General features: G+C 48.2%; 1 protein-coding gene across 1 annotated transcript; it reads left to right on the forward strand.

Annotated features, from left to right (window-relative positions):
* The first annotated feature begins 1,158 nt into the window (after positions 1-1,158).
* On the forward strand, positions 1,159-15,466 carry LOC137304392 (syntaxin-6-like). Its single transcript, XM_067972971.1, has 8 exons — positions 1,159-1,260; positions 3,068-3,237; positions 4,937-5,031; positions 6,671-6,733; positions 7,923-8,039; positions 9,316-9,422; positions 10,222-10,316; positions 11,766-15,466. Exons 1-8 carry the CDS (start codon positions 1,226-1,228, stop codon positions 11,840-11,842), a joined length of 759 nt encoding a protein of 252 aa, XP_067829072.1. The 5' UTR covers positions 1,159-1,225; the 3' UTR covers positions 11,843-15,466.
* Positions 15,467-16,801: the final 1,335 nt, after the last annotated feature.

A 16,801-nucleotide genomic window follows, 5' to 3' on the forward strand; every position in this document is an offset into this window, starting at 1 on the left:
GATTTCTGGACTCTAGGGGAATGAAGGGATATGGGGATTGGGCAGGAAAGTGGAGTTGAGGTTGAAGATCAGCCATGATCTGATTGAATGGCGGAGCAGGCTCGAGGGGCCGTCTGGCCTACTCCTGCTCCTATTTCTTATGTTCTAATCATGATGATGGATATTTATTCACAGTTTTTATGGAAAAGTGGAAGGAATTATAGAATGGGATAGTTCTGGAAAAATCCTGTAGATAAAAACTCAGGAGATATTAGGACAGGTGATAAAAATGCTGTTTGACTTTTCCTGTCATCCTGAACTGTTGGGTCGAATTATAAATGGATGGATGCATGGAATGCCAATCCCAAAACAGCAGTCAAAATTCTTCCTACCTTTAACGTAGTAAAATGTCCCAAGGCACGCCACAGGAACGATTATCAAACAAAATTTAACACCGAGCCACACAAGGGGACATTAGGACAGCCTTGATCAAAGTGGCAGGTTTAAAGGAGCGTCTTCAAGGAGGTGGAGAGGTTTAGAGAGGGAATTCCAGAGCTTAGGGCCTAGGCAGGTGAAGGCACGGCCGCCAATGGTGGAGCGATGAAAATGAGAGAGTAGAATTAGTAAACGGTAATTTTGGGACTGAGATCAGGAAATTCTTTACACAAAGATTGATCAACAAGTGGATTTCCTGGTAGAGTACTGTAGGCAAAAAACCCTGGAATAATTTGGGAAACAAATCATAAAATCTTACAGCACAGAAGGAGGCTATTCGGCCCATCATGTCTGTGCGGGCTCATTGATAGCGTTATCCCATTAGTCCCACTTCCCTGCTCTTTCCCCATAGCCCTTTACAAGAGTATACCCAATTCCCAATTGGATGCTGGGGGGGAGGGGGTTTGCTGGGAAAATGATGACGAACCAGCACCTGGTGTGTTACTATGGCAACAGATCACAAACTCACATTTATAGGGTACCTTTCATGTAGTGGGATGAATCGAAGGGATGAGCAGGAATTAAGAACTAGTCAGGGTGGATGGAAACTGGAAACAGACAGCTCAGGTCCTCCGCCACCACCGGTTGGAGCTGTTCCGTTTGCTAAAGACACTTTTGAGGGACTGATCTTGTTTTCATGTTGGGTTTGTTGAAGCCCAGTCCCTTGTCAGGTGACCAGGGAGTGTTGCCCGGATGCTATCGAGGGTGGTTGACAGTGGGAGTTGTGGCTGTGTATTGTGGAAAGACAAAGATGTCACTGGAGGATCCATTTTTTGTTGTGAAAGGGTGAGTTAATAATCATTGCACATCCTCTTGCTGGAAGGGTGTCGCTGGCAGATCAGGGCTTTCAAGGCTGACCAGCATCCGCAGTATTTTGCTTTAGATTCAGGGCTTTCTTCCCCTAGTTTCTAAAGCCACTTCCCTTTCTTGTTGAGTTTAAAGGGATTTAGGAACTGTCCCACTCTCCCCTCCCTCCTGCCCATTCCCTGTCCCCACTGTCCTGGAGCTCCACCTTCCCAGTTTGTTAATAAGATTTCGCCCGGGGGGTGATTTTAAAGCGTGAGCGAACTCCACAAATCACAGACCTGTGACCACAAGTCACAGCACGCGAGGATGCAGGAGTTTGGGAGAAGTTTTATTCTCTACTCGAGGGTGTGGAGAATTCCCCAGGGTGGGAATAATCAGATTTCATTCTAAAAGAAAGAACTTGCATTTATATAGCGCCTTTCACGACCTCAGGACCTCCCAAAGCGCTTTACAGCCAATGAGTTACTTTTTGAAGTGTGGTCACTGTTGGAATGTAGATCCATCCATTTAATGTGATGTATTTCATTCTAATTTGAGAAGGTTCTCCCCTTGACTCTTGCTGGGGTACAATTACACTGGTACCAGACGCCCTCCTGCACCTCATCCAAGAGGCTAATCTTGATACATGAGCTCGGACTATTTGACAGGCTGTGCAACCGTGGGGAGAGGCATTTAAGTCAACAACAACTTGCATTTATATACATTCTTCACCGCACTTGCCAGTGGAGTTACTGGATCGCAGGAGCCCTGCTATTCCACCCCCCCCCCTCATTGACCAGGAGCGAATTAACTAGTTGAGGAGCGGAGGGTAGCAATACTGACAGCAAAAGAAAATAGTTTTGCAGGTTGTTTTACTAGAATTGTTGATTTGATGATCTGGTGCAAAATAAAATCTCCACTGACGCAGTGTGTGCCACACCAGGTCGCAGTGCCACTGGAGGGTGTCACACAGCTTCACTCTGCCGGGTTCCTGATTTCCTATATATGACCAGACACTCATTGTCCACCCTGGGCTCCCTTGGTCTTCTTGCTCCGTGTGCAGGGCCAGGAAAGATACTCGAGCTGTTTCCTGTCTCTCTCTCTCATGTTCAGTTTGTTCTCAGTGGCTGCCCACAGCAATGGTTTGACTGGAAAGTGTAGCTATGGGGACTCGCCATCAGAAGCTTCCATCAGTCCCTGGTCTGCGACCCCCCCCCCCCACCTCTGCAGCGCCGTCTGCGACCCCCCCTCCTCTCCAGCGCCGTCTGCGACCCCCCCTCCTCTCCAGCGCCGTCTGCGACCCCCCCCTCCTCTCCAGCGCCGTCTGCGACCCCCCCTCCTCTCCAGCGCCGTCTGCGACCCCCCCTCCTCTCCAGCGCCGTCTGCGACCCCCCCCCCTCCTCTCCAGCGCCGTCTGCGACCCCCCCCTCCTCTCCAGCGCCGTCTGCGACCCCCCCCCTCCTCTCCAGCGCCGTCTGCGACACCCCCCTCCTCTCCAGCGCCGTCTGCGACCCCCCCCTCCTCTCCAGCGCCGTCTGCGACCCCCCCCTCCTCTCCAGCGCCGTCTGCGACCCCCCCTCCTCTCCAGCGCCGTCTGCGACCCCCCCCTCCTCTCCAGCGCCGTCTGCGACCCCCCCCTCCTCTCCAGCGCCGTCTGCGACCCCCCCCCCTCCTCTCCAGCGCCGTCTGCGACCCCCCCCCCCCCCCCCTCTCCAGCGCCGTCTGCGACCCCCAGCTGAGTCTACCAGTGCAGTCCTGATAAATACGGGGATGTGGTCTGTTCTAGAATTCCCTTCTTTGTTTACAGAGAGGTGCAGAAGGCAGTGAACACAGCCCGTGGGCTATACCAGCGATGGTGTGAACTACTGCAGGACACGCAGAGTATCAGCAAAGAGGAGTATGACTGGACGACTAATGAACTGCGAAACAGCCTGCGGAGTATCGAATGGGACCTGGAGGATCTGGACGAGACCATTGATATCCTTCAGTAACAGCGCCCTCCCCCTTCTCTCTCTTTTATATCTCTGTGTATTTTTAAAAATCTGTTCTCTCCTCGACAGCTTTCTGCAGATGACATTGACCCTCACTGGGATACAGCTCCCCAGGTGACAGCTGCCTCTGCCAAGCATGTGTAAGCCTCAGCAGGCTATTTGACCACCGGAGGCATCACAGCCGATCCTGACCTGATGTTCACTCTAGTACTCTTACCCGACCGGACACTGATCTAGAACAGGAGTACTGGATAATTTGTTTTTCTCCAATTTCAGTGCCCCCACCATCAACCAGACTGTGATCAGCAAACTCAGCACAGACGGGGAATTGCACCTGGGACTGTCTGATCTGAACAACACCGGGCTGCATTTACCCATTGAGCTATGAGGGAAACGGTGTGTGGCGATATCGCTGGCAGGCAGCAGCTGTCTGTGTGTCGGATACGGTTGATGTACTGTGATGGGGTCACGCAGTCGTTGATGAACAGGGTGCCGAGGCCGAGTTGGCAAGTTGTAAAGCGGCAGAAAGTAGTGCAACAAGTTTCTGTAAATTAGCATAACGGGAGCCATCAAAAATCGAACAAAAGTTAAATAGGAACTGACCAAAATTGTTGGTGCAGGAACATTGGGTCTGTGTATATGTGCATGTTTGCATATATGTGGGTGTGTGTGTATATACATATAGTGTGTGTGACTAAAAATTATTCTGAAGATATAAAAATGTGTGTGTGTAAAATGAAGTCATGTTTCACACGGTATAACATTCCCAGATATGTTTGTTTGACGTGTCACACTCCTCAGTGCAGGTCCCGAGTGTGATTCCCTGTTTGTACTGAGTTGGTTGGTCTCACTCGAAGGGGCAGTTGAGGTGGACAATTGGTCTCTGGACTGGGAACGGGTAATGGTTCCCACCCCTGATCGTTGCCCATGTGACCACCTGCTGGAAAAGTGTGTGACAGTGGGTGAGAACAGCATCGAACTTGGCCACGATGCACGCCGTGGTCAAACAGCCCACTGCACTCACTGTCTTGGATCACACACCAAGGTGCCCAATGCCCATAGAACTGCAGCCCAGTATAGCACAGCACCTTTACCAAGGGGGACCCAATGACTCTACATTCTGAACATTTCTCCTAAGCCCCTCTGCCTTGCTATCTCTCTCTCTTCCTTTAAAGGTCGTCTCAAAACCTCCCCTCTTCACCATGCTCTTGGTCACTGCCCCTAATTTCTCTCCTATTTCCTGCTCCCTGCTCCCTTGACGTGTGTGAAAGGCCCTGTATTAAATATATGTATAAATATAGGTTGGTTTAAAACATAGAAGCTTTCTCTGGAAATCTCAACACCTCCTTATAGTGACATTCCTGGGATTGGGAATTTGGGGGGTAAGGGAGGGATTGAACCTGTTTACGGGCTCTGCGAGGCTACACTTTGGGGCGTCAGTAACTGCTGTGGGGTTTTTGCGTTGAAAAGTGATTAAGAAAACTGCGGTGATCCCAAGTTTTATTTTATTGTCATTTACAGGAATATAATCTGTGTATAAATAATGTCAGCGTCCTGAGCTTTGCATCGTGTGTGTGTGATGGAACTATGCTTATCACGGTCCCCTGGCTGTTTCTGTTATGTTCCAGGGGACTCTGAGCTATTGTTTGTCTCTCTCTGTTTTTCCTCCCTTAACTACTGTGAACGCATCGTGGAATCGAATCCTCGGAAGTTCAAGATCGAGACTGCGGAACTGTACGAGAGGAAAGCATTTGTCATCAGAACAAGACAAACTGTGAAGGTAGCGTACAGCGCAGGGCATTGCTAAACCCAACTAGGGTCACTGCGGAGCTGATAGGGTAGATAGAGAGAAACTATTCCCTCTGGGGGAGTCCAGAACAAGGGGGCATAACCTTAAAATTAGAGCTAGGCCATTCAGGGGTGATGTCAGGAAGCACTTCTTCACACAAAGGGGAGTGGAAATCTGGAACTCTCCCCCAAAAAAGCTGTTGAGGCTGGGGGTCAATTGAAAATTTCAAAACTGAGATTGATCAATTTTTGTTAGGTAAGGGTATTAAGGGTTACAGAACCAAGGCGGGTAAATGGAGTTAAGATACAGATCAACCATGATCTAATTGAATGGTGGAACAGGCTTGAGGGCCTGAATGGCCTCCTCTTCCAATGTTCACCAGATACACAGGTACAGGGGGAAGACCCTGCTCGGTGTGGCACTGAGCCTCACACAGAGGAAGGGCCCAGTTTTGAACCCGTCCTTGTGCAGAGTTAGCTGGTCTCGGCCGGGGGTCAAGGATAAAGAGAGAGTGTACATTCGCCACTCTTGTAGGTTATCTTCAAAGTAATTTGTAGTTGAGGGGTTTGTGTGGTTTAGAATAATGGGGGTGAGTCACGGTCTGGAATCTGGTTATGGAATTGTATGATGTTCACCCTCCTATTTATCCTGTTTTCTGAGCCCCAGGATTAGATTCCAGCCCTGACGTCACTCCCAGGTATAGGCTGATTATAGTAGAGTGTTTAAATTTTCATAGAATCTCACAGCATAGAAGGAGGCCGTTTGGCCCATCGTGCCTGTGCTGGCTCTTTGAAAGAGCTATCCAATTATAATGTCCCACTCCCCCTGCACTTTTCCCATAGCTCTGCAAATTTTTCCTTTTCAAATATATATCGAATTCCAGCGTTACACACCATCCCGACTTGGAAATATATTGCCGTTCCTTCATTGTCGCTGGGTCAAAATCCTGGAACTTCCTTCCTAACAGCACTGTGGGAGAACCGTCACCACACGGACTGCAGCGGTTCAAGAAGGCGGCTCACCACCACCTTCTCGAGGGCAATTAGGGATGGGCAATAAATGCTGGCCTCGCCAGCGACGCCCACATCCCGTGAACGGGATTTGGGCGTCGCTGGCAGGGCATTTCCAGATTTGCTTGTGAGAGGGATGAGTTTGGCTTGAGGCCTGTACTTAGTGGCAGCAACCCCTGTTGTGTACAGGCCGTGTGTCACTGCTCTCCGTGTCCCTCCTTTCCTGAGGGGGTTGGGATTCTTCACGTGGCCATTCTTCACGTGTGAGCCCTGGACAGTGAGCATTGCCGGGCTATTCGACTATGGGAGGTGAACATCACAGCCGAGTCCCAGTGCTCTCCTAATGTCCGCAGCTGTGCACTTTCCAGCAGGGATAACACACAAGAGGGAACCTTGGCAGCTTTTCCCTCCCCTAGCCTGCACTGTGGGTATTTGTAGTGACCGAACTATCGGGGATTGAAGCGAGGGCCTCCTGGTGTTTAAGCCTCCAGTGCTAGGACAGCTTGTGCTTTAATCCCCTGCGCCCTGGAGGCAGTGAACTCCAGAGAGAGACTCACCAGTTGATTGCCGAGGGCACTCGGTGTTTCTAACTAACAGTAACTTTTACTTTGTGTCACCAGGAAATGAAAGATCACATTTCAAGCCCGTCCGCCGCTGCGTTTGGTGAAAGGCGGAACCGGCAGGTGAGCGAGTGGTTTAATGTCAGTCGTGTGTTGTTTTGATTCCACTTTCTGGCCTGCTGTCCGATGGACGCTGATTTTCACATGGGTTCAGTTTTATATACACACACACACACACACACACACACACACACCCTCTCTCTCCCAAGTGTGAGCTTAGACGATGAGACTATTGAACTGCGGTGAGCGTCACAGCGAGCTTGGTCCTATCATCGTCCAACATCAGATAGTGATTAGGAACGGGAATCCCGGCTGATTTTCTAGCCCAGAGGTCTGAGGCACAGACTAGGAATTCAACTTGGTGCTTTCCTGGTCTCTCTGGTTTGTTACCAGATCTGCAGTGAGCACAGTCATTCTGGCATTAATCACAGGATGTGAGCTCAGGCAGTGAGAACAGTCTACTTCTCATAATTCATTCTTTCAACTAAAAGTATTGAATTATCTAATAATTTTAAGCTATGTAGATAACACAACAAAGAGGGACTTTATTACTAAAAATATTGAATTCTCACTCTCCCACCTCAGTTATGTGGAGATGCTGAGACTGTTCTCCTTTACGATAGAGAAGTTTAAGGGAGATTTAATAGAGGTGTTCAAAATCATAAAGGGTTTTGATAGAGTAGATAGGGAGAAACTGTTTCCACTGGCAGGAGGATGGATGAACAGAGGACACAGATTTAAGATAATCTGCAGAAGAACCAGAGGGGAGATGAGGGGAAATTTCTTTGTTGTTATGATCTGGAATGCGCTGCCTGAAAGGGCGGTGGAAGCAGATTCAGAAGAGAATTGGATAAATACTTGAAAAGGAAAAAGCTGCAGGGCTATGGGGAAAGAGGAGGGGGAGTGGGACTAATTGGATAGCTCTTTCAAAGAGCCGGCACAGGTACGATGGGCTGAATGGCCTCCTCCTGTGCTATAAGATTCTCAGATAATTTGAATTAAGTGACTTTGAATTAAAATATTTAAGCCATGAGGTAACTTCTCAATAGTTCTTTCTTGGCCCTGTTCCAGTTCTCGGGTTAGTTAAAGAATTGTCTGACCTCCCAGACAGTGATTGCCTCAGCCAGTCTAACACACTCTGTCCGTTATTTTTATGATGAATTGTTGATCACTGTGGCTGTCGACTGCCATCAATGTTCGTATAACGCACTGTAATGGGAATGCAAGGCCTGACCTACTTTTCCTGTTGTAGAGCCTGATTGGAGGCATTGAAAACCAGCAGAAGCACATAGACCGATACAGACGGCTAGACCAGGAGCTGGAAGCTGTAAACTCCCAGTACATCGAGGAGCAGCAAGTTCAGCAGCGCGTACGTACTCAAACGCAGACCGTATCACTCACTCCAGAAGGTGGAGTGACGGGCCAAGGCCCAAAGTGCAAGAAAACACCGAGAGTGGGAGAGAGGTTGGGTTTAACAACCTGTTCATTATAGGGGCGAGGGGTGGCACAGTTTGTAATCAAGGGGAAGAATGAGTTAAGCCTTGCATTTATATAGAGCCTTTAACGTAGTAAAACTTCACAGGAACGATTATCAAACAAAATTTGACACCGAACCACATAAGGAGATATTAGGACAGGTAAAAGAGTTAGGTTTTAAGGAGCGTCTTAAAGGAGATGAGAGAGGCGGAGAGGTTTAGGGTGGGAATTCCAGAGCTTAGGGCCTAGGCAGCTGAGGGTACAGCTGCCAATGGTGGAGTGATTAAAATCGGGGATGCGCACGAGGCCAGAATTGGAGGAGCGCAGAGATCTCGGAAGGTTGTAGGGCTGGAGGAGGTCACAGAGATAGGGAGGGGGTGAGACCATGGAGGGATTTGAACACAACAATGAGAATTTTGAATTCAAGGTAGTGTGATGATTGAGGTTATACCAGTGCTGCCTACTTTCTTCTGGGAGCTCCGTGTGAACACAGAATTGTTCTTTCCCTCTCCTCCCACCAGTTCAGCACAGATTAGCTGACTCTACTCGGGCTTGGTATAGAGCCTGGGACCATGTGGCTCAGTGCCACTCAGTGCATGTACCAACTCAAGGATCAGGGTTGTGACTGTCCAGCTTCAGCTCTTTGTGTTTTATGCCCTGGATTTGAGGGAAGAGGGAAGGAGGGAAGGAAGAGGGGAGGGAGGGAGGGTGTCTGTCTGTCTGTCTGTCTGTATGTATGTATCTGTACAAGTGCACATCCTGTTTACCAATTGTGAAGCTGATAGCGTGTAGCAGTAACGGGGAACTGAAGCCTCCAGGTCACTTGTATCGGCCGTTCCTTCATCGTTGCTGGGTCAAAATCCTGGAACTCCCTCCTTGACAGCACTGTGGGAGAACCTTCACCACACGGACTGCAGCGGTTTACGAAGGCGGCTCACCACCACCTTCTCAAGGGGCAACTAGGGATGAGCAATAAATACTGGCCTTGCCAGTGACGCCCACATCCCGAGAATAAATGTTAATCTTTTGTTTTTTGCCTCGATTTTTTTTTTAAAAAGAGACTTTGGTGTTAAACATGCACAGAAAATAATGCTATTTATTTTTCTGGAACACGGTGTGAGGTGTTGAGCTGAGCGGTTTTGTAACTGTGACTCTTGGTGTCTATACAGCTGATAGTAGAACAGCAGGACGAGCAACTGCAGTTGGTGTCTGGCAGCATTGGGGTCCTCAAGAACATGTCGGGGCGAATTGGCGATGAGCTGGACGAGCAGGCAGTGTAAGTAGATTAACGCACAAAAGTCAGACCTCACGAGTCGTCCACAGACTCCCAAGTGTTGTTTCTCTTTTGAACTGAGAGACCTGGGTGAAGAGCCTGGGTCTGTAGTGGCCATGGCTCAGTGGGTAGCTCTCTTGCCTCTGAGTCAGAAGATCATGGGTTCAAGTCCCACTCCAGAGACTTAAGCACGTAATCCAGGCTGACCCTCCCAGTGCAGTACTGAGGGAGTGCTGCACTGTCGGAGGTGCCGTCTTTCAGATGAGACGTTAAACTGAGGCCCCGTCTGCCCTCTCAGGTGGATGTAAAAGATCCCACTGCACTATTTTGAAGAAGAGCAGGGGATTGCTCCCTGATGTCCTGGGCCAATATTTATCTCTCATCCAATAACACTAAAATGGATTATTTGGTCATTTATCTCATTGCTGTTTCTGGGATCTTGCTGTGCACAAATTGGCTGTCACGTTCCCTTCACCCGAAAGCCATGGGATCTCCTGGGAGAGGTGAAAAACCAGATAAAAGCCCCCGCCAATTAGGGGATAAAAAATCTGGGAAATTCCTCACTGACTCCTTTAGGCAATCGAAACTAGTCCAGGTGATCAATTTGGCCGTGATAACTGTCATATATTATCCACCTTTTGTACGAGGTGATCTCTGCCCCAGCCAGAAACAGGTCCAGCTCTCGCTCGAAGGAATTTGGTGAATCAGCGTTCACCGCACGAGCCAGCAGCCTGTTCCACAAATCTCTGGGCACAGAAGAACCGCCTCCTGACATCTAACCTTGTTTCATTTCCTTTCTTAGGATGCTGGGTGAATTTTCCCACGAAATGGACAACACCCAGTCGCGGCTGGACAGCACGCTGAAGAAGTTGGCCAAAGTTTCCCACATGACCAGCGGTAAGTTTACCAGCCCCCGCTCCCTGCCCTGCCCCACCCCACTCTGCCTCTTCCCCCCCCTCTCCTAATCTATTCCCCCTTGGCTCGGTGTCTTTTTTTAAAATTACATCTCTGTGAAATGCTTTGGGATATTCTACATTAAAAGCACTTAATAAATGCAAGTTGTTGTCCTTGTTAAGATCGTGGGATGCTTTGCCACGGGGAGGAATTGAGGCAGAGATTGCTGCATCTTTTACGGATAAATATTTGAGCCAGAGGAGATACAGAGCTATAAGGAGAGACAGCAGCAATGGGATTAGTTTTGGGTAGATCTAGCAAAGAGCCAGCACAGGCACAATGGGCTGAATTACCTCCTTCTGCGCTGTACACTTCTATGATTCTATGGGATGTGTAAAGCACCAAAGACTGGCCATTGTTTCCAAGTAAATTGTCAGTCTCGCTCATTGTCATTCATTGGCTGTAAAGCAACTTGGGATGTCCTGAGGTTATAAAAGATTCTATATTAACAAGCTCGCTCTTTTAACTGGAGAATGCTCTGTAGGTGCAGTCGGGGTTGCTCTTCTGCATTTGGGCCTGAGGCAGGTTCACCATGTAGCCTGCTGTGCTGTTCCCACTACCCAGCCCCTTCCCTTGATGAGCACAAAGGTGAGACAGTATCTTCTTCCGCAGTGATTGACAGCTTTCGTAGCCTCATAGAAGTTGTGGCACAGGAGGAGGCTGTTTGGCCCATTGGTCCTGTTCTGGTACTAGCTCAATGTCTGAGCTATCTACTCTAGTCCCATTTCCCTGCTGTTACTTCAGATCCATCTTTCTTCAAAGGTTTAATTCCATCCCAAATGTGATTGACTTGACTCCCAATAGTTGCTGGTAACAAAACACTCCACATCCTAAAATCCCTTGATTGTGAAAAAAATTCCTGAGTTTCTCACTGGTTCACTGACAAACGGAAACAATCTTTCTCTCTTTACCTCGATTTTAAAATTCTGATCCTTGTTTTCAAATCTCCCCATGGCCTCGCCCCTCCCTATCTCTAACCTCCTCCAGCCCTAAACCCTCAGAGATCTCTGCGCTCCTCCAATTCTGGCCTCTTGAGCATCCTCTGATTTTAATCGCTCCACCATTGGCGGCCGTGCCTCCAGCTGCCTGGGCCCTAAGCTCTGGAATTCCCTCCCTAAACCTCTCCGCCTCTCTCTCTCCTCCTTTGAGTCACACCTTAAAACCTACCTCTTTGACCAAGCTTTTGGTCACCTGTCCTAATATCTCCTTATGTGGCTCGGTGTCAAATTTTGTTTCTCGCTCTTGCGAAGCGCGTTGGGAAGTTTCACTACGTTAAAGGTGCTATATAAATGCAAGTTGTGGTTTACCCTCCCAAACCCCCTGGTGATTTTCAACACTTCTATTGGATCAGTTGGTATCTCTGCTAACGGTAACTTCCTTTTTGTTTGGCAGCTCGGCGCCAGTGGTGTGTGATCATTGTTCTTCTCGTCATCCTGATTGTGATGCTCATATTGTTCTTCACTCTGTGATCGTTGAGTTGGGACTCTTTAATAGTGTACGACATAGACTGCCCAGGGCATTCAGCAGCTGGAACATCTGTCCCGGGAGAGAGCAGTAGCACCTTACTTGGAGCTCCCTTCAGATCCAGGGCAGGATTCTGGAAATGCTGACTCTTTTTTTGTTTGTAATCTTGGACCTAGGTGCTGTATCCAATGTGACCAAACTTGCTGCACAATTGTGGAGGGGAGAGGAATGTAAAATACTATTTTTTTTTCTGTTAATAGGTTAGCTCATACATTTCAGTTCATCAATAGTGGACACAGGGTAGGCTATTGGGTTGCTTTGGGATCGAACAAAACTTAATCTCCAGCCTAATGGCTTTTTAATAAATAATGTGACTGAATCTGCAACAGTTAAGTGTCTTTTAAAAAAAAAAGCTCAGCCTCCCATCGACGGAGAGAATCTGTGATCAGATCTGCACCTGCAGAATTTTAGGCTGCTAAAACAGTGTGGCATTCAAGGGGAATGTAATTTAAATCCCAGATTTCCCTGGATTCCTCTCTGCTGAGGAATGGAGGTGATGTGGGATTGAGGGAACAGAAGGATGGCACTCAGTTTGTGATGGGCAGCACAGTGGGCGAGTACCTGGGCATAGGGCAATCTGCCATGTTTAGGAACAGAAAATGTTGGAAATGCAGGCCAGGTCGGTCAGACAGGCTGGAGATCTTGGTTATTCTCTCCTGCTCCCTCTTTTCTTGAGCAGGACTACCACAATCTGACTGTGCCACTCCCCTTGAAGGGACTTTACCCAAAATGTTCAACCTTTCAGATATTGTGCATTTCGTGGTATTTCCCCTCTGGGTCTGAAGGTCGTGGGTTCAAGTTACACTCCATGGACTTGAATACATAATCTAGGCTGACACTCCCAGTGCAGTACTGAGGGAGTGCTGCACTGTCAGAGGTGCCGTCTTTTGGATGAGATGTTAAACTGAGGCCCTGTCTGCCCTGATAGGTGGATGTAAAAGATCCCATTGCACTATTTCGAAGAAGAGCAGGGGAGTTTTCCCCGGTGTCCTGGGCCAATATTTATCGCTCAACTAATACCACTAAAGCAGATTATCTGATCATTATCTCATTGTTGCTTGTGGGACCTTGCTTTGCGCAAATTGGCTGTTGCGTTTCCTACATTACAACAATGACTACACTTCAAAAGTATTTCATCGGTTGTACAGTGCTTTGGGACATCTTGAGGTCCTGAAAGGACCAAAAAAAAAATTATTTTGTTTCAGATTTCTGACATTTGTGGTTTTAATTTGGGCCACTTCCAGTGACGATAAAGGAACTGCCGATATACGTCCAAGTTTGGACGGTGTGTGACTCGGAGGGGAACTTGGAGGTGATTGTGTCCCACAACATTGCTGCTTTTGTGCTCATCAGTGGTAGAGGTCAGGGGGGATGGTGTGAGGTGCTGTAGAAGTGACCTTGGTGAGTTGCTGCAGCGCATCCTGTAGATATTACACACTGTGACTGTGGTGCGCTGGTGGTGGAGGGAGCGGATATTGAGTCCAGTGGCAGCGGCACAGATCAGGTGAGCTGTTCCGTCCTGGACGGAGTTGAGCTTTGTTACTGTTGTTGCGACTGCATCAGTCCAGGTGAGTGGTGAATATTCCATCACACTCCCGACTTGAGCTTTGTAGATAGCGGAGAGGCTTTGGGGGCTCAGGAGGCAAGTCATGTGTCACAGGGTCTCTGCCCTGCACTTGCAGCCATGGTGATGATATGATTCCTAAAAATTAATTCTTAGGATACTGGCAAGGCCGGCATTTATTGCCTATCTCTAGTTGCCCCTTGAGAAGGTGGTGGTGAGCTTTTCCTTTTCCCCCCCCCACCCAGATATCTTACACACCTCCGAGGAGGATCTCGAATCACCTGGGCTGTTTGCAACTCCTGAAGTTGTATCAGAAACCTTCTGAGTGCAGTCCTTCTTTGGCCTGTCTGAAGCTGTACCGTCGGGCTTTGGCACAGGGTGGGCCTGGGATAGAGCGGGAGGCTCGGGAAATCCACCCTTTCGTTCTCTTTCAGCCTCTCGACACTCCTGTTGTGGAAAAATAAAAGTGAGATGGCTACACTTGAGCAAACACCGAGGGGCTGTCACTAGCAGCCCGCTGCTCCATCAGCCAGTGTGGCCTCAGGTCGCTTACGAGTCTGTTTGGGTAACGGGCATTGTTGTAGTCACAGGATAACGCATCCAGAGGGTCAGCTGTGACCTGTGAACCCAACTAACTCCATTCTATTTGCTCTTGTATTTTTTATTACTTCGCCCTGTTTGAATTCCATGGGGTGGAGACTTGGAAATGGCTGCTTTTAATGCTAACTCCTATCAGCAGCCTCAGATGTAGGGAATTCATGGGACAGGGATGTAATTTTTAGAACAGGAGCAGAGGAATACCCTGGCAAACAGCTGTGCCACCGGAATCCGCTCCTCCACAAACGACCCGAGCAGGAAGCCTCTGGACAGCCGGGTCCTCAACGCTGTGAAAAGTGAGTAACGTGGGACCTGACTCTGTGCTCACAGGGCAGCCAAGGCACCGGTGGCTTCAGCAGCATCTGTGGATGTGTACAGACTGTAACAGTCAGAGGGAGTGACCCAGTACAAAGTTTTCCAAACCTTTCTCTGTGGGGAGGGGCAGGTCCGTTGTAAATATTGACACAATCTCGGGGCCACTCCCCCCTCCCCATCCTAACTTCTAAAGATAAGTCAAAAACAAAATCCTGCAGATGCTGGAAATCGGAAATAAAGTCAGAAAATGCTGTAAACACACATTAGGTCAGGCAGCATCTGTGGCAAACTGCTCCATCTGGCCTATGCCATGGTGACGGAAGTGGAGGTTTCTGGTCCACAGCAGGGTGATGGAGGGATGGTGACAGTGTTTATCCGCGCTGGCTGCTTGAGGTGAAAGGACACTTCCTGTAAACTGGGTTTTCATGTCATCCTTTGTACCACGCCAACATGTTACCGGGTGTGTGTTTTCCAGATTAAAAGTGCCAGCGTGGTGGGTGGGTGAGGGGATGGAGGACAGTACTGAACAGGAGATCACCAGCCTTTGGTGGCAGTGTGTGAGAGCGCAAATAAAACCAAACCCCAAAAGATCTGCAGCATCAAAACTTAATTTCTGAAATTTGGCAATTCTTAATTTTGGGCAGGGTTATAAAAGAACTACTTTACATAGATATCATTGAAAGAGCTCAAACATGCTTCACACAATGAATTACTTTTTTGCAGTGCAGGGATTTTATCTTGTTTGAGGTGCTGGGTGCAGCAATCAGTGTTTTAGATATTTCACGACTGTGGATTGTTACAATGAAATGATTGAATTTTATGCACTTGAAACATTTCAATGAAAACTTGTATTTCTAAGCACAAGTGGCCCAAGGGAGAACGTGAGGGTGTTTAAGGATCTGGAGAAAGGGTCAGGGACTTTAGGAGAGAATTGGTGGGAGGGACATACAGTACGTTGGAGTAGCAGTTGAAACATTTCCATCCCTTTGTTAATTATTCAGTTATAACAATGTTTCTCATTAGAAATGTAACAGGTTTAAACTCTCTGTACATAGGGCAAAGAGATTTGTAATAAAACAAGCATTTAAAATTAGATTGCCTCTCGTTTGTTATCATTGCCTCCTTCTCCTGACAGTTTTCTTTCCTGAAGGTACAGCCTTTTATCAGGCAACACCCCCAACCCTTCCGCTTGTGTTCATCCCTCACTCTGGGGTAGTGTCTGGCTGCTCTTTTGTTTATCGACATGTTGGTGTGGCGGAGATGGGGCGCTCAGCCTGGGACGGATGGAGGATGCCAAGTCCATGTCGTATCCATCCGTGGGCTGGCCCATTGCTCTTCCAATCATTGCATTGCTCAACCATTAATCTACTCACCTTCCTGTACCAAACTGATCCATTTCTACCATGAGGCATTAGCTGAAAAAGTAGGTTTTTTAATGTTTGTTGCCCTCTTCTCTTCCCCCTCTCCACCCCCCCCAAAGTTTTCTCTGCTCTCTATTAAAGGGGCTGGAGTCACAGGCACTAGATATCCTCTGGTACCTTCCCCAAGTGTCCGTGGTTCATGTATCAGCCTAGAAGGCGAGCCCAACTCCCAGCCTGTGAACCATAAAATCAGGGGTGAACAGCCCTAATTGGGGAACACTTTACTATGGAGAAGTGCCAGGAATATCCAAATAATTCAGTACTTTTATTTTTTTGTACCATTATTTCTGTGCTTCAAATGCATTGTTTCACAGGCTACTGTGTGCTTAAATTGTTGTTTTGCCTTCACAGTAACATTTTCTGTATTTTGATGGCTCATAGTTTAAACATAAAAGGTGTCAAAACTGTTTGAGACTTGTGGGAAAGAAAAGCAATTGAAATAAATTTCAGACTTGTTTTATTCATCCAATCCCTTTGTCTCCAAAAACAATCTTGGGACCCAGAGTTTTAGGATTAAAGGATGTTTTAGAAAGTTACTCTGAAGATTGAAGTTCTCCAAATCGGGACAGAGGAGAGCTCTGACTGTCAGCAGGTTATTTATTTGACTGGATGGGCAAGGCACAAACTCCTGTCCTCACCTGATGTTGACAGGGAGCACTGTTCCCAGCACTGGAGAGCGAGTGGGAGCAGGAACCCTCGCCTTAAGTCCAGGGCAGCCGAGACCAGCTAACTCGGCACAAGATAAGGGGGTTGAACCCGGGACCAACCTGGTGTTTCAGCAGCGCACCATATGGTGCAATTACTCAGCTATACCAAAAAATATATATAGAACTTGCTGTGCGGTGGGTGTATACCCGGGGGGAGCTTGGGGTGGGGTGCATGGGGTGGGTGTACTCCTGGGGGGGGTCATGTGGGGAGGTGTATGCTGATTCGCTATCGCCCGAGACCGATTTCACCTCCGGTTAAGTCTTCATTCACTAATGTCACCAACAGTAGCTTCTAGGCTA

The sequence above is a fragment of the Heptranchias perlo genome, chromosome 37 (genome assembly GCF_035084215.1).
Source record: "Heptranchias perlo isolate sHepPer1 chromosome 37, sHepPer1.hap1, whole genome shotgun sequence".
Classification (NCBI taxonomy): Eukaryota; Metazoa; Chordata; class Chondrichthyes; order Hexanchiformes; family Hexanchidae; genus Heptranchias; species Heptranchias perlo.